At 41.5% G+C, this 26,825-nt stretch overlaps 1 protein-coding gene across 1 annotated transcript in view; it reads left to right on the forward strand.

The window, feature by feature from the left end:
• Positions 1 to 2,036: 2,036 nt before the first annotated feature.
• Positions 2,037 to 26,825, forward strand: part of plch2a (phospholipase C, eta 2a) — a 242,407-nt gene continuing 217,618 nt past the window's right edge. The window contains exon 1 of the mRNA XM_062998522.1: positions 2,037 to 2,199. Within this exon, the coding sequence (XP_062854592.1) occupies positions 2,037 to 2,199 (163 nt within the window). The remainder of the gene's footprint in view (positions 2,200 to 26,825) is intronic.

Here is a 26,825-nt window from a genome sequence, read left to right on the forward strand (position 1 = left end):
AGCATGATCCCCTCCCTTCGAAAACTGGGCCTCATGGCAGTTTTCCAACAGGATAACGACCCCAAACACAACCTCCAAGATGACAACTGCTTTGCTGAGGAAGCTGAAGGTAAATGTGATGGACTAAACCCAATTGAGCACCTGTGGCGCATCCTCAAGAGGAAGGTGAAGGAGTTCAAGGTGTCTAACATCCACCAGCTCCGTGATGTCATCATGGAGGAGTGGAAGAGGATTCCAGTAGCAACCTGTGCAGCTCTGGTGAATTCCATGCCCAGGAGGGTTAAGGCAGTGCTGGATAATAATGGTGGTCACACAAAATATTGACACTTTGGGCACAATTTGGACATGTTCACTGTGGGGTGTACTCACTTATGTTGCCAGCCATTTAGACATTAATGGCTGTGTGTTGAGTTATTTTCTGAAGACAGTAAATCTACACTGCTATACAAGTTGTACACTGACTACTCTAAGTTATATCCAAGTTTTATTTCTATAGTTTTGTCCCATGAAAAGATATAATAAAATATTTGCAGAAATGTGAGGGGTGTACTCACTTTTGTGATACACTGTATATATATATATATATATATATATACTGTATATATATATGTATATATATATATATATATATATATATATATATATATATATATATATATATGTATATATATATATATATATATATATATATATATATATATATATAGGGCTGTCGTTCAAAAAAATTTAACGAGAATTTTAATCAAACAATTTTATTGGTTTATGTTTGTGCCACGTAAATATGTGTCTGTGGTAATTTGCGCTGCTTGAGATCATTGACAAGCTCCTCCCGTGTAATTCTGGACTGACCTCACCTTTCTCAGAATCATTCTTACCCCACCAGGTGAGATCTTGCATGGAGCTCCAGAGCGAGGGTGATTGACTGTGATCTTGTATTTCTTCCATTTTCGAATGATCGCACCAACAGTGGTCTCTTTCTCACCAAGCTTCTTGCTGATGGTCTTGTAGCCCATTCCAGCCTTGTGCAGGTCTACAATCTTGTCCCTGACGTCCTTTGATAGCTCTTTGGTCTTGCCCATGGTGGTCGAGAGATTTGAACGGAAGAAACTGATTCTGTGACAGGAGTCTTTTATACAGGGACAGGACTAATTTGTGTGCCTCATGGGCACATAATCGGTCTGTGGGGGTCAGAATTCTTGCTGGTTGGTAGGGGATCAAATACTTATTTCCCTTAATTAAATACAAATTAATTTATAACTTTTATTTAATGTTTTTTTTTCTGGAGTCTCTCTCTGTTAAAATAAACCTTCCATAAAAATTATAGACTGTTCAAGTCTTTGTAAGGGGGTAAACTTACAAAATCAGCAGGGGATCAAATACTTATTTCCCCCACTGTATATATATATATATATATATATATATATATATATATATATATATATATATATATATATATATGTAAATCATTAAATAAATTAATAAAACATTGAAATACTCAAATAAAATAATTAAAATAAATAATTAAAAGTCAAGACTTTTTTTTTTTACTTTTCCACATCATTTATTTATTTGTATTTATTAAATTTTTTTAAACTGTGTTTTTTAAACATTTTTTTTTCTTAAATAGTAAAAAGCTTAAGATCAAGCTTCCATTTCCATTTAGTATTTTGGTTTGTAGCAAATCTTGAAGCAGGTTAGACTGTTAGGAACTTCATGATTAACTACTGTCTCACCTGTACTCATTCGTACTGTGCCCTCAGGTGCTTTATCACTCCAGACGGTCCCAGCCCTGACCACTCGCTTGGGAGCTGAACGGCAGACGAACCAATTGTGGAGTGTTTACAGATGCCCTCATCCTATTACCACATCAACTCACCTTTAATTAGTCTCTACCAGAACATCTGCAGACAGATGAGCTTCCAGCCACATTCAGACTAATGACTGTGGAATTCTGAAGATGGACGTTCCTCATTTCTGACTTGTTCCTTCAAAGTGGAGCTCTTGAGTTGATATTTCTTGAAAAAAACAAAAACAAAATGGATACAGCTTCTTTGAATACGTCCCTGCAGTCTGGAGACTACAGCATGAACACGGACTCCTCAAATCAATCCATGAAGTCATGGGGCGCCATGAATGACACCGACTCTCATTTGAGCCGACACTGGAACTTCTTCTTGGCTGCTAACTTCATTAATGTCGGTAAGTCAAGCGGTTAAAGGTCAGCTGGGTTTTCTTGTTGTACAATTTGCTGTGTTTGGTAGAATGTGAGAAAGCTGTGTGCTTGAGTTGTTGGTTCTGATTTTGAACTGAAACTTGATGATCATACAAGAAAATGTCTGACTTTAATATCGTTCAAGCTGTTGTTTTTAAGCCTTATTTTTAGTTGACTTTTTCTTTTAAAAAGCCCCAAATTAATTAATATTTATTATATTTGAACATTATTGAGCTACATATGTCCTTGGGTGTCAGTGCTGTGTTGAGTGACACCACTGACACTTCTTTGGTACAACAAAGCAATTATCTAAGTACGTGCACTTGAAAATGTTTGCGCTGTTCCAGAATCGGGGAAATCATTTTTAACAAGGGCAGAAGTGCAGTCCATTGATCTGTAACTGTTGTGATGCTTCGTGGTGTGAAATGCAAAAACCCCCTCTGCAGCAGTAACAACAAACTGTTTCTTTCTTTTAGATGCAGTTTTGTGTTTTGCTGAACTGGCAACTTTATTTGACACTGACAATCAATTGTTAGAAAAGTTTCTACAGTTAGCAAAGAGCAATGTTAGGATTTCAGCTAAAATGTGGAAGTATTTGTAATCATTTCATTAAAAAAACTATGCTGACTTTCTGTAATAAAGAGCAGCAAAGAAAAAAAATGCAACTTGTCGTTTTCGTAGTTTAGTTCAGTTAGTTTAGTTAAGTACTGTATAATAAAAAAAGGCACTTTTAACAGTGATGGAGGCGCCCAGGTGGCGCAGCTGGATATCCTGCTAGGAACACCGAGATTCTGAACTCATCGGTTCGAAACTGGGTGCCATCTAGTGGGCATAATTGGCAGTGCCTGCAGCAGACATGTTTCTGCTAGGGCGAGATGGCCGGACTATGTGGGTGGGGTCTTCAACAGCTGTGTAAGGATCCTGATTAGGAGATAGAGAGGTGTCTGTGCAGAATGCATAGGTGAAAAAGGGTTCCGCTAAGGGCTGTGCGTGGGTTGGAGGAGGAGTGAGCAGCAATATACCCACCTCGACATACATAAATAGTTCATATATATACATATATATATATATAAGCAAAGATGGGCCATGGCTCAACACTTTATGTAACTTTGAGAGTAATGACAGTAAAAACATTTCTCAATGGAAGATTGCAAATAATTGAGCTCTTTTACCATCTACCGCACATAATATTGTGAAAAGATTGAGGAATTCTGTGGAAATCTCTGTGGAAGTATGTGTAGGACAAGCCAGGAAACCATTGATTAATATGTGTGACCTCTGAGCCCTCAGACAGCACTGCATGAGAAACAGTCAGCGTACTGTTAGAAATACAGGGACATGGATTCGGCAGTACTTTGGAAAACCGTTGTCACTGAACACAGTCCACCGCTGCATCAATAAATGAAACATAAAACTGTACTACTATGCAAAGAGAATGCCTTAAACTGCTCATTTCAGGGATGACTAGCATGCATGTGAAGGTACCTCTGATGCTGAGAAGTATATTGGGATTGTAGAGGAACATATGCTGCCATTAAGGCGACGTCTTTTCCCGAGAAGACATAACGAAACCTCGGTGGCTTCGTAGACACAGTGTCTGCAGTCCAAATCTGACACAGCAACCTGAAGGCTTCTATGAATCAGTAATAAAGCAGCAACAATTAGTATCTTCTGTTACCAAACGATTAAAAGATGCATTTAAAAAGCAACTTGATGCAATAACAGTGACACGGTAACCGTGTGTGTATGCTGCAGGCACTACATTCTAAATTTACCCTAATTTAACTTTAAATTATTTTCTTTTTTTTTTATAATGCTGTTAGAAAGCACTTAATCCCGAATGCTTTCATATGCTTGTGTGGTGCAGCAGCTACTTCATACCATATATGTAGTGCATATAATAAGGATACTGACCCATGTGGGATCTATTTACCACAGATTATGGGAAATACTGATGTGAGTGTGGTTACACTTGATAAAAGGGTCGTGATTGGGTTAAAAACAGCCGTATAAGGCTTTCGGAGTTGTCTAGACGATCCATTTAGAGGCGTCAATGTGCTTAGTCAGCATCAGCTGAAGGGTTAATGTGATTTGAAGCTTCACACCTTTCATTAGAGCTTCGCTGAAATTAGAAATGGGACTTGACTCTGGATCTGATCTCTGGTGGGAATTACGTAGCCTGTTAGCGATTTAAGGTCAGGGAAGGTTTCTGGGAGTTGACCGTGATATATTTTACTCATTTAGATCTACAGTAACAGCTTCGTTTTGATCAGGACACAAGGAAGGAAGATTTGGGAATGCTTAGCATGGGCAGTTAAGGTAGCCGACCCAATTTGCAAACATACAGGGACAGAAAGTGACCAGGAGAAGGTACAAATTCAGTGTCCCAGGACCCTCGAGTTCTCAAAAGGAAATGATTCAGTATCGAATCTCAGCTCTGCCTGCCGGCTAAGTGAACAACGATTGGCCTGTTGTTTAGATATGGGCGGGACTAAGCCGGATATGGGTGGGACTAAGCCGGATATGGGTCTCTCTCTCATGACTGGTGCAATTACGACCTCTGCTGACTGATTGATGGCGCCTGCACAGAGATGAGAAAAGAGTGCTCTCAGGGTGTGTCTCTCCGTACACAACGCTGAGCTGCACCGCACTCGTCAAAGTGTAGATGATAAGATGCATATGGCATGCTGCCCACGTGTTGGAGGGGGCGTGGGTTAGCTTCGTTCTTCTTAATCACAGCAGGGATCGGCATTGGTGGAGAGGAAGCATGACGCAGTCGGGCAATTGGAGTAAGAGTCCAAAGTAAGAGTTTTTTTACACTGCTGAGACTTGAGATTTGAGCTGAAAATGGTCCATCATTGTGGTTCAGTTAGCAGTTTGACCACAACTTAGCATTGTAGCTTTGCCTAATTTAGAATTTGGGTATTCATTCTGGTTGTATTAGCCTCATGAATGCGATCTGCCCCTCCTATACAAATCTATTGGTAAACTAGGCATGGCTTCTGGTAAATAAAACAAAACACAACATTCTAATTTAGCATTACAGCTAACTGTGCTACATGTTATTTATAATTTGTACTTAAATATCAGCTAGTACATTGTGATAGTTAGTTCCATTGCTATTTTGGATTAACTGTGCAGACATCCCAAGTCTCCCGGAAGTTCCGGAAGTCTCCCGCATATACATAGCGGCTCCCTGATGCCCGCAAGTCAGATAAAATCTCCCGGAATCTAGAACGAGCGGCCAAGAGCGACACACACGCGCACACAGGCGACACAGACTTTTTCCCCCGATCGCGTATTAAATCTGTTATCTGATATACAATCTAGTGCACTGTGTAGGGAACATAAATCAATTGTCTAATATACTGTCTACTGCACTATGAAGGGGACATAAATCCGTTATTTGATATACAATTTAGTGCACTATGTAGGGAACATAATTAATTATGTAATACACTATCTAGTGCACTATGTAAGGAACACAAATCATCATCTAGTTATACTTTCTAGTGCACTATGTAGTAAACATGAATGCGTTATCCAATACACTATGTAGTTCACTATGTAGGGAACATAAATCCGTGATCTGATATACAATCTAGTGCACTGTGTAGGGAACATAAACCAATTGTCTAATTCACTATCTAGTGCACTACATAGGGAACATATTCATATCTAAAATACTATCTAGTGCACTATGTAGGGAACATAAATCCGTTATTTGATATACAATTTAGTGCACTATGTAGGGAACCTAAATCTGTTAACTAATACGCTACCTAAAGCATTATGTAAGAAACATAAGTCTATTATCTAGTACACTATCTAGTGCACTAAGTAAGGAACGTAAATTCTTTTCTAATATACAGTCTAGTGCACTATGTAGGAAACATAAATCTATTATCTTTCACACTATTTAGTGCACTATGTAGGCTTGGGGGGTCGGGGTCGAGGTATGGGTCCGGGGGTACCTCCCTGAAATTAGATTTTGCAACTTGGGATGTCTGACAGTGTGTCAGTGTGAGGCTCTGCCCTCCATAATAGATTCCAAAATCATGTTTTTGAATTGTGATGCAATCATGCCTGGTATAAAAGAAGCGTTCATGAAAGAACTAGTCTGTTATGAGCAAGGGTGAGTCAAGGTTTGTAGCTTTGCCAAAAAATGCATTAGCAAACGGTCCAAAAGTTGATTATTATGATATTATGATCAAGCGAGTGTAAGTGATTTTAGGTATTTAGGTATCTAGGACCCCACAGGACCACCACAGAGCAGGTATTATTCAGGTGGTGGATCATTCTCAGCACTGCAGTGACACTGACATGGTGGTGGTGTGTCAGTGTGCTGCTGGAGTTTTTAAAAACCGTGTCCACTCACTGTCCACTCTATTAGACACTCCTACCTAGTTGGTCCACCTTGTAGATGTAAAGTCAGAGACAATCGCTCATCTATTGCTGCTGTTTGAGTTGGGCATCTTCTAGACCAGTGGTTCTCAAACTTTTTAGACCAAGTACCACCCATTATCAAACCAAAAGTTCCAAGTACCACCTATGTTTCTCATCACAGAACCACATATGGCACACATTAATTAGGTGTGTGTGTGTGTGTGTGTATATACAGTATATTAGTAATGGGAATTATGGCTTCTTGAAGGGAGTCGGATCTTTTCGGCTCGGTTCCTTTTAAAGAGCCGTTAAAAAAAAGGCTCTTCGTTCTTCGGGAGGCGCTACTGGGGGTAAACTTTAAGACACCCCCGACATTAATATAAAATGTTGCTACCTTGCCTTAAATGTATTCCTAATTCAAACAACACTTAAATGAGAAAAAAAGATTTATTTCAAAAGGGAAAAAAAACCACAGGGAAGAGACATACTGTGGTTGCATTTCATTAAGTTTCAGAAAAATCCTCTTTTGTACAGAGATGCGACTTGTTTGTTTCTGCTTTAAAACATAAGCACAATGAAATAACCAGATTTAACACAATTAAACAAGTTTATAGTTTATTTCTCAATTATTTGTCATTATACTACTAGCGCTAGCTTTCTGCGTGTGTGTGTGTGTGTGTGTGTGAGTATGCATGCGTGCGAGTGTGTGTTTATGTGTGTGGTGTTAGTGTATGTGAATGTAAGTGTGTGTGTGTGTGTGTGTCTCGCTCGCTTTCCGTGATACTGAAAGTGCAGCTCTTATTACCAGTTATAATTAATTCCCTCAACTGATGCGAAGCTGAATGGGTGGATTACAGTCGATAAGAACCGGAATCGGACCGTTCACAAACGACTCATCACTAGTATATCTGCAGTTACCACTGACCATTTCAGTGAGTGCGCCTGTTTAGCGGAGCAGCCTGGTGATGTCAGGAACGAGATCAGTGAGATTCAAACGCAGATCTGCTCTGACAAAAGCGTTTCGGAAATTTCGAGATGGAAACCGCGAACTTGAAGTTTCAAGTTCTACTTTCAGTTCAGTTTTTTTTTAGTTCAGTTTGCAAGCACTACTCTAAAGGACAATTTTGTAAATGCTCAACGGGCCAGATCAAACAGCCTATCATGGCCATAAAAAATATAAACTACAAATACAGGACGAAATTTACTTTTAAATAATAAGATTGGCCTAATTCTCTTCCTAGATTTTCATAATTGGTGTAAACTTCCAGTAGAGGGCAGAATTGGTTCCTGCATATACCACAGTGTTTACTGTTGTAATTATAACTAAATTCTAATTATGGCTACAATTATATTTATAATTCCAGTCATGAATAATAAACAATATCAAGATAAGATTACAGTCTGTACTGAACTGCTTTATAAATTAGTCAGGAGCAGCAGTAACGTATCCTCTTATTTATCCTCTTTGGAAATTTGGAAATTGATGCTTTTTCCCTGGGTTAAATCTCATTCATAACCCTGTGTGTGTGTGTGTCTGTCTCAATGACCGTGTTCTACCTTTAACCTTTATTATATAGGTATAGTTAATTAATTAAATTCAATAATTATTTTTACCAACTACTTGATCCTGGTCAGCACCAGCTAGAAAGTCAGGGCAGAAAGCAAGAACACACCCTGAACATGTAGTGTCGGCTTCAGGGAACCAGGTTCAAACCCCACCTCTGTTTTCTGTCCGAGTGTCCGAGCTGGTTGTATTCAAGTACTGGTTTCTCTAACTCTCAAAAACATACCACTAGGTGGAATGACTCTCCTTTAAGCAAATGTTGTACCTTGGTGATTCCCCTGGCATCTTTAATTCATTGTCTGTTTTACCACCACTTTATCCTATAGTCCTGTGTCACGGTGGGTACAATTCATTAGGCGAGAGTGGCTACACACCAGAGATGTTCACAAGTCACAAAATATGAGTCCAAGTCAAGTCACAAGTCTTTAGGCTAGTGTCCAAGTCAAGTCACGAGTCAATATAATATACACAAAACATATATTGGAAATGCAGCGTAGAAATAAACAAATAATCTGTAAGTTCATATAAACAACAACGGTTTAGCGACTGTATTTTGCCGTTTTACTCAGTGCCTTTACTTTCCTAGTCATTGTGCAAATAAATGTAATTTCAGTAACAAGAAGGTACCAGTTAAAAGCTTAAACTGATACGTTTTGTTTTCATTGCAAAACAAAAGTGTGCAATAAATCACTTCACAGCGGTCAAAAACCAAAACACAGCAAAAAAAAAAAAAAAATCATAACCACTGCTTACCTTAGCTTATGTTCTTCCAGATGCTATTAAATTTATAACCGTGTGTCCCATTAGGAATAGAACCCGTTATTTTGTAAATGTGCTTATAATTAAAACCCCTTTTCCCGGTTGTGAAGTAAAACACGAACTCGTTACAAAGCCAATCAAGCGTTTCACTGACATCATCTGTGTGATGCAAACTGAATGAATGCAAATAACAGCATTTCTTACTAAAAATTTAAATCAGAAGGTCTGATTGGTTCAGAAAGCGGTCTTTCAACCATTAGTGCCAATTCTCTAGGAGCGTTCCATTTACCCCAGTTGTTCCTGTGAAGTGCACTGGGTAGGGTATTCCACCCTGGAGATTGGAGATTCCAATCCAAAGGTAACAAAAATGTTCAAATGAAGTGAACTTCAAACTGTGTAGGGAGTAGGGAGCGACGCTTCATCACTACGCCGGAAGCTGGCTGTAACATTTACCCATTGCGTGTGTTGCGGGTTAAGACGTCCGGAGCGTTATTAGAGAGCAGACTCTTGTTGTTTTCAAGTCATTTTTTTGTGAGTCATGAGTCCAGACCGAGTCATTTGAAACGAGTCCGAGTCGAGTCTGAAGTTGCTGTGTGTGCAACTCGGACTCGAGTGACAGACTCGAGTCCCCATCTCTGCTACACGATCAATCAAAAAAATTTTTGCTGACGGCATTAAAAAGTTGGTATGATGCTGGGAAAATGCATCGGAAGGTGACGGTGATGTAGAAAAGTGATGTCCACGACCCCTTCTTATTCGCCCATACTGTTGGATTCGTGCCAGTCTTGCGCATGGAGAGTCACGCACTGGTCCCCATGTTCTTCCACTTCTGTACAGACACCTCGGGCTACTAACCAGGGTCCTTTGACAGCATCAAAGACCCCATCCCATTTTCTAGTCCGGTCTTTTCCTTCCAATCGGACTAGTGGCTAATTTTGTCTGCTGCAGGTAGTGCCAATTGTGCCTGCTAGAGGGCGTCAGGCCGACCGGTAGCAGAGCTGAGATCCAAACTCGGATTTAAAGTGGAAATGAGCAAATGTGGATTGATTTGCATGTCTCGTGCGACTTCTACGAGCCAGACTACATCTTGTTGTTTTCCTCCTCTCCTGTCTTCATCTCCCAAAACATCTGTTTATTCCTGTTAAGCACTTTCATGCCCGTGTTATCGGTTACACCGGGTCCATCTGCTTCCGAAACTATAATCTAACAGATTTCAGCAGTTATTAATGTCCTGTAGGATTTAAACAGTCTCCGTCCTAAAATTAAGCGGATAATTTCTCTTTTCTATTGTAATGGTGTGTGGATTTTAATAAAATAAAACCTCTGTCTTGCTGTGCTGGGCTTGCTACTGACATGCCTTTCACCTCTCCTTCCCTCATCCAATAACTTTTTATAGTTCCACTCATGGGTAAAACAAACACACTTTATCCAGGGGGCTAATAGGACTGATTGAATTGCCAAAATTTAGGACAAAGATACACTGATCAGCCATAACATTAAAACCACCTCCTTGTTTTCACACACTGTCCATTTTATCAGCTCCGCTTACCATATAGAAGCACTTTGTACAATTACTTGTTCTACAATTACTGACTGTAGTCCATCTGTTTCTCTGCATGCTTTGTTAGACCCCTTTCATGCTGTTCTTCAATGGTCAGGACCCCCCACAGGACCCCCACAGAGTAGGTATTATTTAGGTGGTGGATCATTATCAGCACTGCAGTGACACTGACATGGTGGTGGTGTGTTAGTGTGTGTTGTGCTGGTATGAGTGGATCAGACACAGCAATGCTGATGGAGTTTTTAAACACCTCACTGTCACTGCTGGACTGATAATAGTCCACCAACCAAAAATATCCAGCCAACCACACTGTGGCAGCGTCCTGTGGTCACTGATGAAGATCTAGAAGATGACCAACTCAAACAGCAGCAATAGATGAGCGATCGTCTCTGACTTTACATCTACAAGGTGGACCAACTAGGTAGGAGTGTCTAATAGAGTGGACAGTGAGTGGACACGGTATTTAAAAACTCCAGCAGCGCTGCTGTGTCTGATCCACTCATACCAGCACAACACACACCACCACACCACCACCATGTCAGTGTCACTGCAGTGCTGAGAATGATCCACCTCCTAAATAATACCTGCTCTGTGGTGGTCCTGACCATTGAAGAACAGCATGAAAGAGGGCTAACAAAGCAAGCAGAGAAACAGATGGACTACAGTCAGTAATTGTAGAACTACAAAGTGCTTTTATATGGTGAGTGGAGCTGATTAAATGGACAGTAAGTGTAGAAACAATGTTATGGCTGATCAGTGTACTGTATATTGGAATCACAGCCTTGGTATCCAGTGGTACCCATTCCAAAACCATGAGTAGCCTCTGCTTTGCTGAGAAGGCATTCCACCAGACTTTGGATTTTGGAATTAATGCTGATTTATGTCAAGTTACTGATGATCGTCCACACCAAACTCATTACACCATGTCTTTATTTGTCTTGCTTTGTACACGGTGCCACTTTCATGCTGGAAAATATTCTAGAAGCATATAATAGTTGATTGTATACTTATTATCAGTAATAAGAAGTCATCTGTAGTGACAAAAATGTGGCAATTTATTTTTATAACCTTGAACTCATCAACTAATGACCAGGCTGATGCTCGAAGCAAGTTGCATCGGGAAAAGCTGAAGGTTGAGGATAAATCAGTGCAGTTATTAGATCCTGATACTGTTAAGATGCCTCAGGCCTGCGGACCGCTGCTGAACTACACGCACAGCCAAGCTTTTAATATTTCACACCGAGACACCAAGCTGCTCCACTGTCATTGATGAATCCATGCTTCCAGTAGATATGATGCTTAATATGAATGCTATTGGCTTTTTTTTTATCTTCCCGTTTCTGCCATTTGGCATGCAGACAGAATTATCAGTTCTGCTTTGAACGGCCTCTGATTTATGTCTATCGACTGGCACAGATGGCCTTGTGAAACATTCAGAGCTTGTCTGAAAAATGTCAAAATCAATACCAGTCGGTGTGAAGACACGGGAATGAACCCGGCCGTCTCGTCCCTCGTACATTAACAGCGATATCAATTTTAGAAGATTGTTGGACTGGCACACCATTGGTATGGGTGTTTGTCATGTGGCTCATATATATGGCACACTATTACCCCAGCCAGGGCGGCACGGTGGGTAGCACTGTCGCCTTACAGCAGAGGGTCCTGGGATCTTGTGTAACCAGTAACTACCTGTGCTGTCATAAATGTAAATGTAACAAAGTGTGTAAAACAGTGCCCACCACTGCTTGGATCTTGGTTTGAATCTCAGTGGGGGCTTGCTGGCTGGGCACCGAACAATGATTGGCTCTTTCGTATGGAGGATGGTGGAGGGGATTTCTCATAACTGATGCAATTACAACCTTGGGGGGGGGGGGGGGGGGGGGGTTAGTCATGGCTCTCCTCAATCAGGGTGGAAGTCAACATCAGTAGAAGGGCTCTGCACAAAGACGGAGGATAATGGGGATTAGTTTGTGACTCTCCTTGCGCAAAGCTGATCCGCATATGAGCTCGCCTCGTGCACGTGTCGGAGGGGGAGTGTGTTAGTCTCGGTTCTCCTCAATCAAGGTGGAAGTCAACATCAATAGAGGGGCTCTGTTATGGTTTGCGAATTTGATTTTGAACCCTTTCAGTGTATTTCCACCAAACAAAAGTGTCCTTCAGAGACGGGGGTAAGTTTGGATCAGGGTGTGTTCCTCCGTGAGCAAAGCTGATCTGCATATGAGCTCGCCTCGTGCAGGTGAAAAGATGCAGTCGGCTCACATGCACACATGTCGGAGGGGGCGTGTGTCAGTCTCGGTTCTCCTCAATCAAGGTGGAAGTCAACATCAGTAGAGGGGCTCTGTTATGGTTCTCAAACTTGATTTCGAACCCAATAAGTGCATTTCCACCAAAAAAAAAGGTTCCAAACTGCTGATCGATGGCGCCTGCACAGAGACGGAGGATAATGGGGATCAGTTTGTGACTCTCCTTGCGCAAAGCTGATCCGCATATGAACTCACCTTGTGTACGTAAAAAGATGCAGTTGGCTCACATGCACGTGTGTCGGAGGGGGCGTGTGTCAGTTTCAGCTCTCCTCAATCAGGGTGGAAGTCAACATCAGTAGAGGGGCTCTGTTATGGTTTGCGAACTTTTTTTGAACCCGTTCAGTGCATTTCCACCAAAAACAAAAGTTCCTACAGATAATGGGGATCAGTTTGTGACTCTCCTTATGCAAAGCTGATCCGCATATGAGCTCGCCTCGTGTAGGTAAAAAGACGCAGTCGGGTACTGCACACGTGTCGGAGGGGGAGTGTGTTAGTCACAGCTCTACTCAGTCAGAAGTGGAAGCCAGCATCAGTAGAGTGGCTCTGTTATGGTTCGCGAACTTGATTATAACTTGGTTATAAGAAGGTTATAAGAAACCTGAACATAACAAGTTCAAGAACCAGAGTTCTTTTGGTCAACACAGGCTTTACAATGATCAGCCATAACATTAAAACCACCTCCTTTCAGCTCCACTTACCATATAGAAGCACTTTGTAGTTCTACAATTACTGACTGTAGTCCATCTGTTTCTCTGCATCCTTTGTTAGCCCCCTTTCATGTTGGTCTTCAATGGTCAGGACCACTACAGAGCAGGTATTATTTAGGTGGTGGATCATTCTCAGCACTGCAGGGACACTGACATGGTGGTGGTGTGTTAGTGTGTGTTGTGCTGGTATGAGTGGAACAGACACAGCAGCGCTGCTGGAGTTTTTAAATACCGTGTCCACTCACTGTCAACTCTATTAGACACTTCTACCTAGTTGGTCCACCTTGTAGATGTAAAGTCAGAGACGATCGCTCATCTATTGCTGCTGTTTGAGTTGGTCATCTTCTAGACCTTCATCAGTGGTCACAGGACGCTGCCCATGGGGCGCTGTTGGCTGGATACTTTTGGTTGGTGTACTATTCTCAATCCAGCAGTGACAGTGACGTGTTTAAAAACTCCATCAACATTGCTGTGTCTTATCCACTCATACCAGCACAACACACACTAACACACCACCACCATGTCAGTGTCACTGCAGTGCTGAGAAGGATCCACCACCTAAATAATACCTGCTCTGTAGTGGTCCTGTGGGGGGTCCTGACCATTGAAGAACAGCATGAAAGGGCGCTAACAAAGCATGCAGAGAAACAGATGGACTGCAGTCAGTAATTGTAGAACTACAAAGTGCTTCTATATGGTAAGTGAAGTCGATAAAATGGACAGTGAGTGTAGAAACAAGGAGGTGGTTTTAATGTTATGGCTGATCGGTGTATAAACAGCTGTATATACATCTTATCTTAATAATTAGGACAAGAACACCACAAATCATTAGATTTATCAGTAATAGCAGATATTGCTGTAAATACGTCCTCACTTATTGCACGGCTTGATGTCTCTTAATGTTGCACTTAGGCTCCTATCAGGCAGCCTAAGGGCCTATCAGGGCCGTTTTTCTCAGAAACCGTAAGCGTCGGCTGTTTATTTGCCGCAGTGTAGTATGCCAGACCCGACATCCACCTTAAAAGCTACCATATTATTTATTGATGTGTTGATGGGTGCTTTGATACCGTATTTGTGGCAGATCTTCCGAAACATGCTGACGGTCGGGTTCAGGACTGATACACACAGCGTGTTATAGTGGATTTGTCACTTTATACACTGTCAGTCATGAGCAGATATGAAAAGGAGCCCAACAAATACACTGTGTAACCTCCAAGGGTAAATTGTTAGTAGTCCTTGAATGCTGTGCTTATGCTTTATATAAAAGAAAATGCAGCATAAAAGGTCATTTATTCAATATTTGATGTTTTTTATTCTGTACACCATGCTAGCAGGCATTAAAAAGAATATTTATTTACATTGGGTGGCTTTTATACAGCATATATGCCTGCAAGCATTGAGTCAGGAAATGTTTCAGCACTGAAAATGTCACCAAGAACGACCTGGGTTTGGCCAGTCCCAGTGGGTTTTCTCCGTGTGCTCCGGTTTCCTCCCACAAGTCCAAATACATGCAGTCAGTCAGCTCTGCCATACAGCTAAGCGGCTACATGAACAGCGATTGGCTGTTGTTCAGGGTGGGACAAGCCGGCCCAGGGTTCCTCATAACTGGTGCAATTACGACCTCTCCTGGCTGATCAGGGTGTGTCTCTCTGTGCACAAAGCTGATCTGCATATGAACTCGTCTTGTGCAGGTGTCGTAGTGTCAGTTGCAAAGTGAGTCATTTGCAAAGTGCCTCAGACAGCAGTGGATGGTAGTGGATGGTAGTATCGGTAAAGGTGTAGTTCTGTCCATCTCTCTATCTATCTAGATGTCTGTCTGTATGTCTGTCTGTCCGTCCGTCCAACCATCCATCCATCCAATAATTCACCCAACTCACCGACTCACCCATCTATCCATCCATCCATCCATCCATCCATCCATCCATCCACCCAACCCACCCATCTATCTATCCATCCACCCAACCAAACTCATCCATCCATCCATCCACCCAACTCACCCATCCATCCATCCATCCATCCATCCACCCAACCAAACTCATCCATCCATCCACCCAACTCACCCATCCATCCATCCACCCAACCCAACTCATCCATCCATCCACCCAACTCACCCATCCATCCATCCACCCAACCCAACTCATCCATCCATCCACCCAACCCAACTCATCCATCCATCCATCCATCCATCCACCCAACCCAACTCACCCATCCATCCATCCATCCACCCAACCCAACTCACCCATCCATCCATTCACCCAACTCACCCATCTATCCATCCATCCACCCAACCCAACTCACCCATCCATCCATCCATCCATCCATCCACCCAACCCAACCCAACTCATCCATCCATCCACCCAACCCAACCCAACCCAACTCAACCCAACTCACCCATCCATCCATCCAACCCAACTCACCCATCCATCCATCCATCCAACCAAACTCATCATCCATCCATCCATCCATCCACCCAACCCAACCCAACCCACCCATCTATCCATCCATCCATCCCATTCTTCCATCCATCCATCCCATTCTTCCATCCATCCATCCCATTTTCCATCCATCCATCCATCCATCCATCCCATTCTTCCTTCCATCCATCCATCCCATTTATCCATCCATCCATCCACCCAATTATCCACCCAACCCATCTATCTATCTATCTATCTATCTATCTATCTATCTATCTATCTATCTATCTATCTATCTATCTATCTATCTATCTACAGTGGGGTCAAAAAGTATTTAGTCAGCCACTGATTGTGCAGGTTCTCCTACTTAGAAAGATGAGAGAGGTCTGTAATTTTCATCATAGGTACACTTCAACTATGAGAGACAAAATGAGAAAAAAAAATCCAGGAAATCACATTGTAGGATTTTTAAAGAATTTATTTGTAAATTATGGTGGAAAATAAGTATTTGGTCAATAACAAAAGTTCAACTCAATACTTTGTAACATAACCTTTGTTGACAATGACAGAGGTCAAACGTTTCCTGTAAGTCTTCACCAGGTTTGCACACACTGTAGCTGGTATTTTGGCCCATTCCCCCATGCAGATCTCCTCTAGAGCAGTGATGTTTTGGGTCTGTCGCTGGGCAACACAGACTTTTAACTCCCTCCACAAATTTTCTATGGGGTTGAGGTCTGGAGACTGGCTAGGCAACTCCAGGACCTTGAAATGCTTTTTACGGAGCCACTCCTTCATTGCCCGAGCGGTGTGTTTGGGATCATTGTCATGCTGGAAGACCCAGCCACGTTCCATCTTCAATGCTCTCACTGATGGAAGGAGGTTTTGGCTTAAAATCTCACGATACATGGCCCCGTTCATTCTTCCCTTAACACGGATCAGTCATCCTGTCCCCTTTGCAGAAAAACAGCCCCAAAGCATGATTTTTCCACCCCCATGCTTCACAGTAGGTATGGTGTTCTTGGGTTTTTCTTCTTCCTCCAAACACGACGAGTTGAGTTTTTACCAAAAAGTTCCATTTTGGTTTCATCTGACCACATGATATTCTCCCAATCCCCTTCTGGATCATCCATATGCTTTCTGGCAAACTTCAGACGGGCCTGGACATGTACTGGCTTAAGTAGGGGGACACGCCTGGCATTGCAGGATTTGAGTCCCTCTCGGCGTAGTGTGTTACTGATGGTAGCCTTTGTTACTTCGGTCCCAGCTCTCTGCAGGTCATTCATCAGGTCCCTCCGTGTAGTTCTGGGATTTTTGCTCACTGTTCTCATGATCATTTTGACCCCACGGGATGAGATCTTGACCCCAAGGGAGATTATCAATGGTCTTGTATGTCTTCCATTTTCTTACAATTGTTCCCACAGTTGATTTATTCACACCAACCTGCTTGCCTATTGTAGATTCACTCTTCCCAGCCTGGTGCAGGTCTACAATTTTCTTCCTGGTGTCCTTCGACAGCTCTTTGGTCTTGGCCATGGTTGAGTTTGGAGTCTGACTGTTTGAGGCTGTGGACAGGTGTCTTTTATACAGATAACGAGGTCAAACAGGTGCCATTAATACAGGTAACGAGTGGAGGACAGAAGAGCTTCTTAAAGAAGAAGTTACAGGTCTGTGAGAGCCAGAAATCTTGCTTGTTTGTTATTGACCAAATACTTATTTTCCACCATAATTTACAAATAAATTCTTTAAAAATCCTACAATGTGATTTCCTGGATTTTTTTCCCTCATTTTGTCTCTCATAGTTGAAGTGTACCTATGATGAAAATTACAGACCTCTCTCATCTTTCTAAGTAGGAGAACCTGCACAATCAGTGGCTGACTAAATACTTTTTGACCCCACTCTATCTATCTGTCTGTCTGTCTGTCTGTCTGTCTGTCTGTCTGTCTGTCTGTCTGTCTGTCTGTCTATCTATCTATCTATCTATCTATCTATCTATCAGTTGTGAAGTTCCTCATTCAGCAGTGGAGGGTAGTATCTGTAAAGGGGTAGCGTTACGCAATCAGGGTAATTGGATAAAAAAAAATACATGCAGTCAGACCAGTTGGAGTGAATCCACCACCCTGTGATTGATTAATTGTGTCTTTCGTCCAATGAATCAGACCCATGTAGAGATCAGACCCTGACCACCCTAAACAGGTGGTAAAACAGACAATGAATGAATGAATCTTCAAATAATAAAATACATGTCTTACAGATCACACACCACAAGGTTTGGATCAGGGAAACGATGTAACCATGGCAAAATGTTATGGTTATAATATAATTCTTGTGTGTATTTAGATATGTTTTGGATTATTATCCTAGTGAAAGATACTAGCAATGTTTCCAGGGTATTATAACAGCTCCTGAACATCAAACACCATCCATCATACTTAGTATGGTAATGTTTTTTACCATGTTGTTGCCAAATAGCTCTATTTTTTATCATATAACAGTGGAACCTGAGTATAGCCAATGTTTTACTACATTCAACCTGCCAATGTTTTACTACATTCAACCTACCAATGTTTCTTCTGTATCTTTATTGATATTAATAATTGTATATTTAGACTTGGTTATAATATATAGTAGAAGAATACCTTTATTTGTCATATATACAGATACACATGCACAGTACAATGAAATTCTTTCCATACAGCCATCTATCATCCATCCATCCATCCATCCATCCATCCATCCATCCATCCATCCATCCATCCATCCATCCATCCATCCATCCATCCATCCATCCATCCATCCATCCATCCATCCATCCATCCATCCATCCATCCATCCATCCATCCATCCATCCATCCATCCATCCATCCATCCATCCATCCATCCATCCATCCATCCATCTATCTATCCATCCATCTATCTATCTATCTATCTATCTATCTATCTATCTATCTATCTATCTATCTATCTATCTATCTATCTATCTATCTATCTATCTATCTAGGACCCAACAGTAGATGCATAGCAGGAGCCTGAAATTAAACCGACAATATTCTGATTGATAGCTTAAAGCTCTATCCACTAGGCTACCACTGTAGTATTGCTACTATTATATATACAGTATATCTTAATTATAATAATCTACATTATTGATTCTATTGTATATATTTAGACCCAGATCTGATGTCTTATGTTAATATTGTATTTCCATAATTCTATATTTGTATAGATCATTTATAAGAATATACTGTATATATACACACCACTGCACCTATTATTATTTTAGTTTTGGTCTATGCCATACTGGCAGATGCCCAAATTGCACATATTTCTGCATACTGTATATTGTGTAAATGCACAATGTACATTTGCTACACTCTATGTACTTTATTCATATTTGTATTAGTACTACTTTTTTCTTCTTCTTGTTGTTTAGCTATTGATGGTTGATAATTTCCCTCTGGATGAAAAAAGTATCTATCGTTCTATCTATCTGTTCGTCCGTCCATCCATCCATCCATCCATCCATCTATTTTATTTATCCATCCATCCATCCATCTATCTATCCTTTCATTTACCCTTCCATCCATTCATCCATCCACCCATTTATCCATCCATCCACCCATTTATCCATCCATCCATTTGTCTATCCATCCATCCATCCCTGTCTGTCTGTCCGTCCGTCCATCCATCCATCAAATTTTTAATCCCCGGCTAAGCCGAAAGCCTTAAAGGACCACAATTTTTATAAACATCAGTAAATACTTTAAAGAACATTTTAATTAATTAATAACTGTATTATTTACTAAATAGCCACCATAAGCTTGTTGGACATCCCAGTCCAAAACCTTGGGCATAAGAAATTGACTTCTTTGGGAAGACTTTCTACAAGATGGTGGATTATGTTTGTGAAAACTAATTCCAAAGTTCTTCAGTACAGTTAGAGTCAGGGCTTTGGGTAGGCTACTAGAGATCCTTCTTAGCAAACTTGTCAAACCAGGTCATAAAGAAACAAAAAAGGCCTTTTTGCCTCAACAAAGCATGGGATTTGTTTTATATGATTGGATTAGGTACACCTGTTATGAGTGAGTGTGACTACACCTGAAATAAAAAAGGAGGATTGGCTACATTGTTTTTGGGCCATTTTTGTGCTATTTAAGGTGGAAAAAATACAAATGTGACGATAAATCTCGCACAGTATGACCAGTGATATAAATCAACAGGGCAAAGAAGTTCTACAACATCAATTGACATCATAAATAGAAAGTAAAGTAGTCCATTGATTGCACAAGTCTGGTTGTGTTCTGCCCTGCCAATCATTCTGCATACTTGTAGATGTTGAGATGATTTAGGACCACAGTTAAAGCTCAGATTTGTTCAGATTGATTACCATTGTTCAACGTGATGTACTGCTGCTTTACAAGAACAAGGCACTTAACCCCCAGCTGCTCTACACAACTTAATCTGTCTCTAACAGTTTCAATGCTGGAGTGCCCTGCGGGAAACTGTGACTCCCAAAAGAACAGATCTGTAACGGTGATTGACGGAGTTTGATGACTGACCCTGTAGGAGGGTTGCTAAAAAGAAAGGAAAACAGAATTTAAAAAGCATGTGAAACACTTTGTTTAGTTTAAAGAACAAGGCTAGATGCTTATATTGTCAAACAGTACAATGTAGGGTGCTTGGATGGCCCAGCGGTTAAACACGCCAGCCCACCAGTGCTAAGACCTAGGCTGTGGGTCTGTAGAAGGAGGGACAGTTATGATACATTTTGAATTTTATCCCTTTGGACAGTGACAAAATAAGAGTGTAAAGATTATAGAACATTTAAGTTGCCCCATCCGTCCGTCCGTCCGTCCATCCATCCATCTAACCATTCATCCATCCATCCATCCATCCATCCAACCAACCAACCAACCAGTAAGGGTGTCATGATTGGGTATAAAAGGAAGGGACCACCAAAAGCTCAGTCTCGGATAAATCATGGCTCCCCTTTTTGTGCCAAATTTTGTAAGAAAGAACCATTCTCAATGCGAGATGTACAGTAATTTAGGTTTTTCACCATCTACTGTACATAATATTGTAAAAAGATTCAGATATATAAGGGCAAGGCCAGAAACAATGTGTCTATCTGAAAACCTAGTGAGGTCTACATAGACAGCATTTTACGCCCTCCCAAGAAGAAGGCTGTCTAAATACCTAGACATCTTAGATACTTTAAAATGCTGCCTAATGAGCTGCCTTAATTCCAAGCGGTAATCTGGCTGAATGATGAGGGAGCATCTGATGCTTCCTTAGTTATGAATGCAATCCCAGCATTCAGTGCGGCACAACTTTTCTCACAAAAAATTACAAATATGGCGGAGGACTATGAAATGACAAGTGAATATACACCGATCAGGCATAACATTTTGACCATCTTCCTAATATTGTGTTGGTCCCTCTTTTGCTGCCCCTTACGCAACCAACTTGTGATGCACTGTGTATTCTGACACCTTTCTATCAGAACCAGCATTAACTTCTTCAGTAATCTGAGCTACAGTAGCTCGCCTGTTGGATCGGACCACACGGGCCAGCCTTTGCTCCCCACGTGCATCAATGAACCTTGGCTGCCCATTACCCTGTCGCCAGTTTACCACTGTTCCTTTCTTGGACTACTTTTAATAGATACTGACAACTGCAGACCGGGAACACCCCACAAGAGCTGCAGTTTTGGAGATGCTCTGACCCAGTCGTCTAACCATCACAATTTGGCCCTCGTCAAACTCACTCAATTACTTACGCTTGACCATTTTTCCTGCTTCGAAGACATCAACTTTGAGGATAAAATGTTCACTTGCTGCCTAATATATCCCACCCACTAACAGGTGCCGTGATAAAGAGATAATCAGTGTGTGCCTGTTGGTTGGTGTATTTGATAAAACCCAGCTTGTCCCTGTCTAAATCTTTGTAATGTAATGTTTTATTATTATAATTATTATAATAAAATGGGATAGCATTTGGAGATATAATAATATAAAATGTGCATGTATTGTAGTGTAACTGTCCTATTAGAATTACAAAGACCCCAATCTTCACTGGTGCTATAGTACTCCAGGCCTAGCTGTCAATCAGGGGTTTTAAAAACCAGCTCTGTATTGTATCATTTGTGTTTTTTTATTTTCTGTGTCCGACTACAGCCGTATAATTTTAATCGCACGCTTGCGAGTATCCCACTGAGAACAAAAAAAGGAACACAGTTGGACGTTGTTTATGCTCCACCAACCCACACACTTTTAGGATTATTTATTAAAGTAGTTCTATCCTTGCACACAGATGAGAAATCCAGTATCCAGTAAGATGATATATGATATACTGTACCTTTGAGGGTTAAGGTTAAGTTACGCTTCCGGTATTGTCTTTAATAAACTGGCTACAGTGTCTTTCCTCATAATGTGAGGAATTGTGGCTTCTTGTTTCTGCTCCCATAGACACACCTGCCTACTATCATTTAGTAGACTATTGCTAGGGCCCAGGAGTTCACCGTCATTAAATAACACTAAATTGTGTCATTAAATAACACTCATAAATCAAATGATAGAAGCTACAGTACACATCACAGCCTACCTTAATGGTTGAATGTAAACCTAGAACATCCAGCAATGGTGTGAGGCTCTGTCCCAAATACAAAAATACTTTTGACACCCCCCTCTCTGAGTCCACAGAATAGTTTGGGATCGACAGGCAGTTTTGTTTTGCCCAACCTTAGTTACGCTGTCTTCTTGAGTAGTGTTTTTAACTGCTTTAGACTTCTGACTAACCAATTGCAAACTGAATTGCCGTAGGATTGCTAAAACCGCCTTATAGTCTGAATTAATCAGCGAACACAAGGCACTTCAATGCTACATAAATTATGTTAAAATGTTAAACAGCTGAAAACAAACCTAAAATTTTGAATTTCATAAAGCTGCTCAGGTGGGGCAGCGGTAAAACGCGTCGGCACACCAGAGCTGACATTTCGAATTTATCGGTTTGAAACTCGGCTCTGTCATCCAGCTGGGCTGGGCGGCTACATGGACAACGATTGGCTTGTTGTTCATAGGGTAGGATAAGCCGGATAGGGACTGCTCATTACTAAGCGAGTTACGACCTCTGCTGGCTGATTGATGGCATCTGCACAGAGTAGAGGAATAATGCTGATCAGGGTGTGGCTCTCCGTACACGAAGCTGATCTGCATATGAACTCGTCTCGTGCAGGTGAAAAGATGCAGTCGGCTACTACACGTGTCAGAGGGGGCGTGTGACAGTTACGCTCTCCTCATTTCTCCTCATTTCTCCTCATGGTGTATTGATTGACCAAGATCAAGTTCATTGGTCTTGCTCTTTTTCTTGTATGACATGGCCATTGACATTGTGTTATCCAATTAAATTATTAAAAATACAGTGGTACCTTGAAACTTGACGTCAATTGGTTCTGGGAGTGGCGCCGAGTTTAAAGGTATTTTTACCCATAAAGATGTATGGAAAACCTGTTAATGCATTCCATGGTCCTATGAAACTGCATATATTTTAGGCTGATGTAAAATAATGGGGTTGTTTTTGACACTTATACACTGAAAATAACAATATAAAAACACTGAAATACAATTAAATATAATAAAACCTGCTCTTTAATTTTACTTCTTTATTGTTTCCTTATGCTTCTTAATCATGGAGATGCTTGATTTTGGAATACCGTATTCTGTTCTGCTTCACATGAGAAGCGGCAAAACTTAACGTGACTTATTGTACTAAAACAACGAGCAAGGAATTTCATTAGTGGAGAGAACTTATAAGCATTAATAATTAAGAGAGGTTTAGTGTTCCTGTGTTGTTCTTTAAAAACATTAGGTCACATTAACCTTTTTTTTTAACGATTACTTTACGAGTTACTTAATGAGTACTTTAGACTCTCAGCACCTTGAGCTATAACACAAGTTTAAAAGTGAAACAGGAGGAAAATCCAGCTGAACACAGATACATGTGGAAGCTTTCAGAGTGAATTTATATATATATATATATATATATATATATATATATATGTATATATATATATATATATATATATATATATATATATATATATATATATATATATATATATATACACAGTATATACAGTGTATATATATAGATGTATATGTATATATATACAGTGTATCACAAAAGTGAGTACACCCCTCACATTTCTGCAAATATTTTATTATATCTTTTCATGGGACAACACTATAGACATGAAACTTGGATATAACTTAGAGTAGTCAGTGTACAACTTGTATAGCAGTGTAGATTTACTGTCTTCTGAAAATAACTCAACACACAGCCATTAATGTCTAAATGGCTGGCAACATAAGTGAGTACACCCCACAGTGAACATGTCCAAATTGTGCCCAAAGTGTCAATATTTTGTGTGACCACCATTATTATCCAGCACTGCCTTAACCCTCCTGGGCATGGAATTCACCAGAGCTGCACAGGTTGCTACTGGAATCCTCTTCCACTCCTCCATGATGACATCACGGAGCTGGTGGATGTTAGACACCTTGTGCTCCTCCACCTTCCACTTGAGGATGCGCCACAGGTGCTCAATTGGGTTTAGTCCATCACCTTTACCTTCAGCTTCCTCAGCAAGGCAGTTGTCATCTTGGAGGTTGTGTTTGGGGTCGTTATCCTGTTGGAAAACTGCCATGAGGCCCAGTTTTCGAAGGGAGGGGATCATGCTCTGTTTCAGAATGTCACAGTACATGTTGGAATTCATGTTTCCCTCAATGAACTGCAGCTCCCCAGTGCCAGCAACACTCATGCAGCCCAAGACCATGATGCTACCACCACCATGCTTGACTGTAGGCAAGATACAGTTGTCTTGGTACTTCTCACCAGGGCGCCGCCACACATGCTGGACACCATCTGAGCCAAACAAGTTTATCTTGGTCTCGTCAGACCACAGGGCATTCCAGTAATCCATGTTCTTGGACTGCTTGTCTTCAGCAAACTGTTTGCGGGCTTTCTTGTGCGTCAGCTTCCTTCTGGGATGACGACCATGCAGACCGAGTTGATGCAGTGTGCGGCGTATGGTCTGAGCACTGACAGGCTGACCTCCCACATCTTCAACCTCTGCAGCAATGCTGGCAGCACTCATGTGTCTATCTTTTAAAGCCAACCTCTGGATATGACGCCGAACACGTGGACTCAACTTCTTTGGTCGACCCTGGCGAAGCCTGTTCCGAGTGGAACCTGTCCTGGAAAACCGCTGTATGACCTTGGCCACCATGCTGTAGCTCAGTTTCAGGGTGTTAGCAATCTTCTTATAGCCCAGGCCATCTTTGTGGAGAGCAACAATTCTATTTCTCACATCCTCAGAGAGTTCTTTGCCATGAGGTGCCATGTTGAATATCCAGTGGCCAGTATGAGAGAATTGTACCCAAAACACCAAATTTAACAGCCCTGCTCCCCATTTACACCTGGGACCTTGACACATGACACCAGGGAGGGACAACGACACATTTGGGCACAATTTGGACATGTTCACTGTGGGGTGTACTCACTTATGTTGCCAGCTATTTAGACATTAATGGCTGTGTTAATGGCTGAGTTATTTTCAGAAGACAGTAAATCTACACTGCTATACAAGCTGTACACTGACTACTCTAAGTTATATCCAAGTTTCATGTCTATAGTGTTGTCCCATGAAAAGATATAATGAAATATTTGCAGAAATGTGAGGGGTGTACTCACTTTTGTGATACACAGTGTATCACAAAAGTGAGTACAGTGTAGATTTACTGTCTTCTGAAAATAACTCAACACACAGCCATTAATGTCTAAATAGCTGCAACATAAGTGAGTACACCCCACAGTGAACATGTCCAAATTGTGCCCAAATGTGTCGTTGTCCCTCCCTGGTGTCATGTGTCAAGGTCCCAGGTATAAATGAGGAGCAGGGCTGTTAAATTTGGTGTTTTGGGTACAATTCTCTCATACTGGCCACTGGATATTCAACATGGCACCTCATGGCAAAGAACTCTCTGAGGATGTGAGAAATAGAATTGTTGCTCTCCACAAAGATGGCCTGGGCTATAAGAAGATTTCTAACACCCTGAAACTGAGCTACAGCATGGTGGCCAAGGTCATACAGCGGTTTTCCAGGACAGGTTCCACTCGGAACAGGCTTCGCCAGGGTCGACCAAAGAAGTTGAGTCCACGTGTTCGGCGTCATATCCAGAGGTTGGCTTTAAAAAATAGACACATGAGTGCTGCCAGCATTGCTGCAGAGGTTGAAGACGTGGGAGGTCAGCCTGTCAGTGCTCAGACCATACGCCGCACACTGCATCAACTCGGTCTGCTTGGTCGTCATCCCAGAAGGAAGCTGACGCACGAGAAAGTTCACTAACAGTTTGCTGAAAACAAGCAGTCCAAGAACATGGATTACTGGAATGCCCTGTGGTCTGACGAGACCAAGATAAACTTGTTTGGCTCAGATGGTGTCCAGCATGTGTGGCGGCGCCCTGGTGAGAAGTACCAAGACAACTGTATCTTGCCTACAGTCAAGCATGGTGGTGGTAGCATCATGGTCTTGGGCTGCATGAGTGTTGCTGGCACTGGGGAGCTGCAGTTCATTGAGGGAAACATGAATTCCAACATGTACTGTGACATTCTGAAACAGAGCATGATCCCCTCCCTTCGAAAACTGGGCCTCATGGCAGTTTTCCAACAGGATAACGACCCCAAACACAACCTCCAAGATGACAACTGCCTTGCTGAGGAAGCTGAAGGTAAAGGTGATGGACTAAACCCAATTGAGCACCTGTGGCGCATCCTCATGTGGAAGGTGGAGGAGTTCAAGGTGTCTAACATCCACCAGCTCCGTGATGTCATCATGGAGGAGTGGAAGAGGATTCCAGTAGCA

The sequence above is a fragment of the Trichomycterus rosablanca genome, chromosome 7 (genome assembly GCF_030014385.1).
Source record: "Trichomycterus rosablanca isolate fTriRos1 chromosome 7, fTriRos1.hap1, whole genome shotgun sequence".
NCBI classification, from domain to species: domain Eukaryota; kingdom Metazoa; phylum Chordata; class Actinopteri; order Siluriformes; family Trichomycteridae; genus Trichomycterus; species Trichomycterus rosablanca.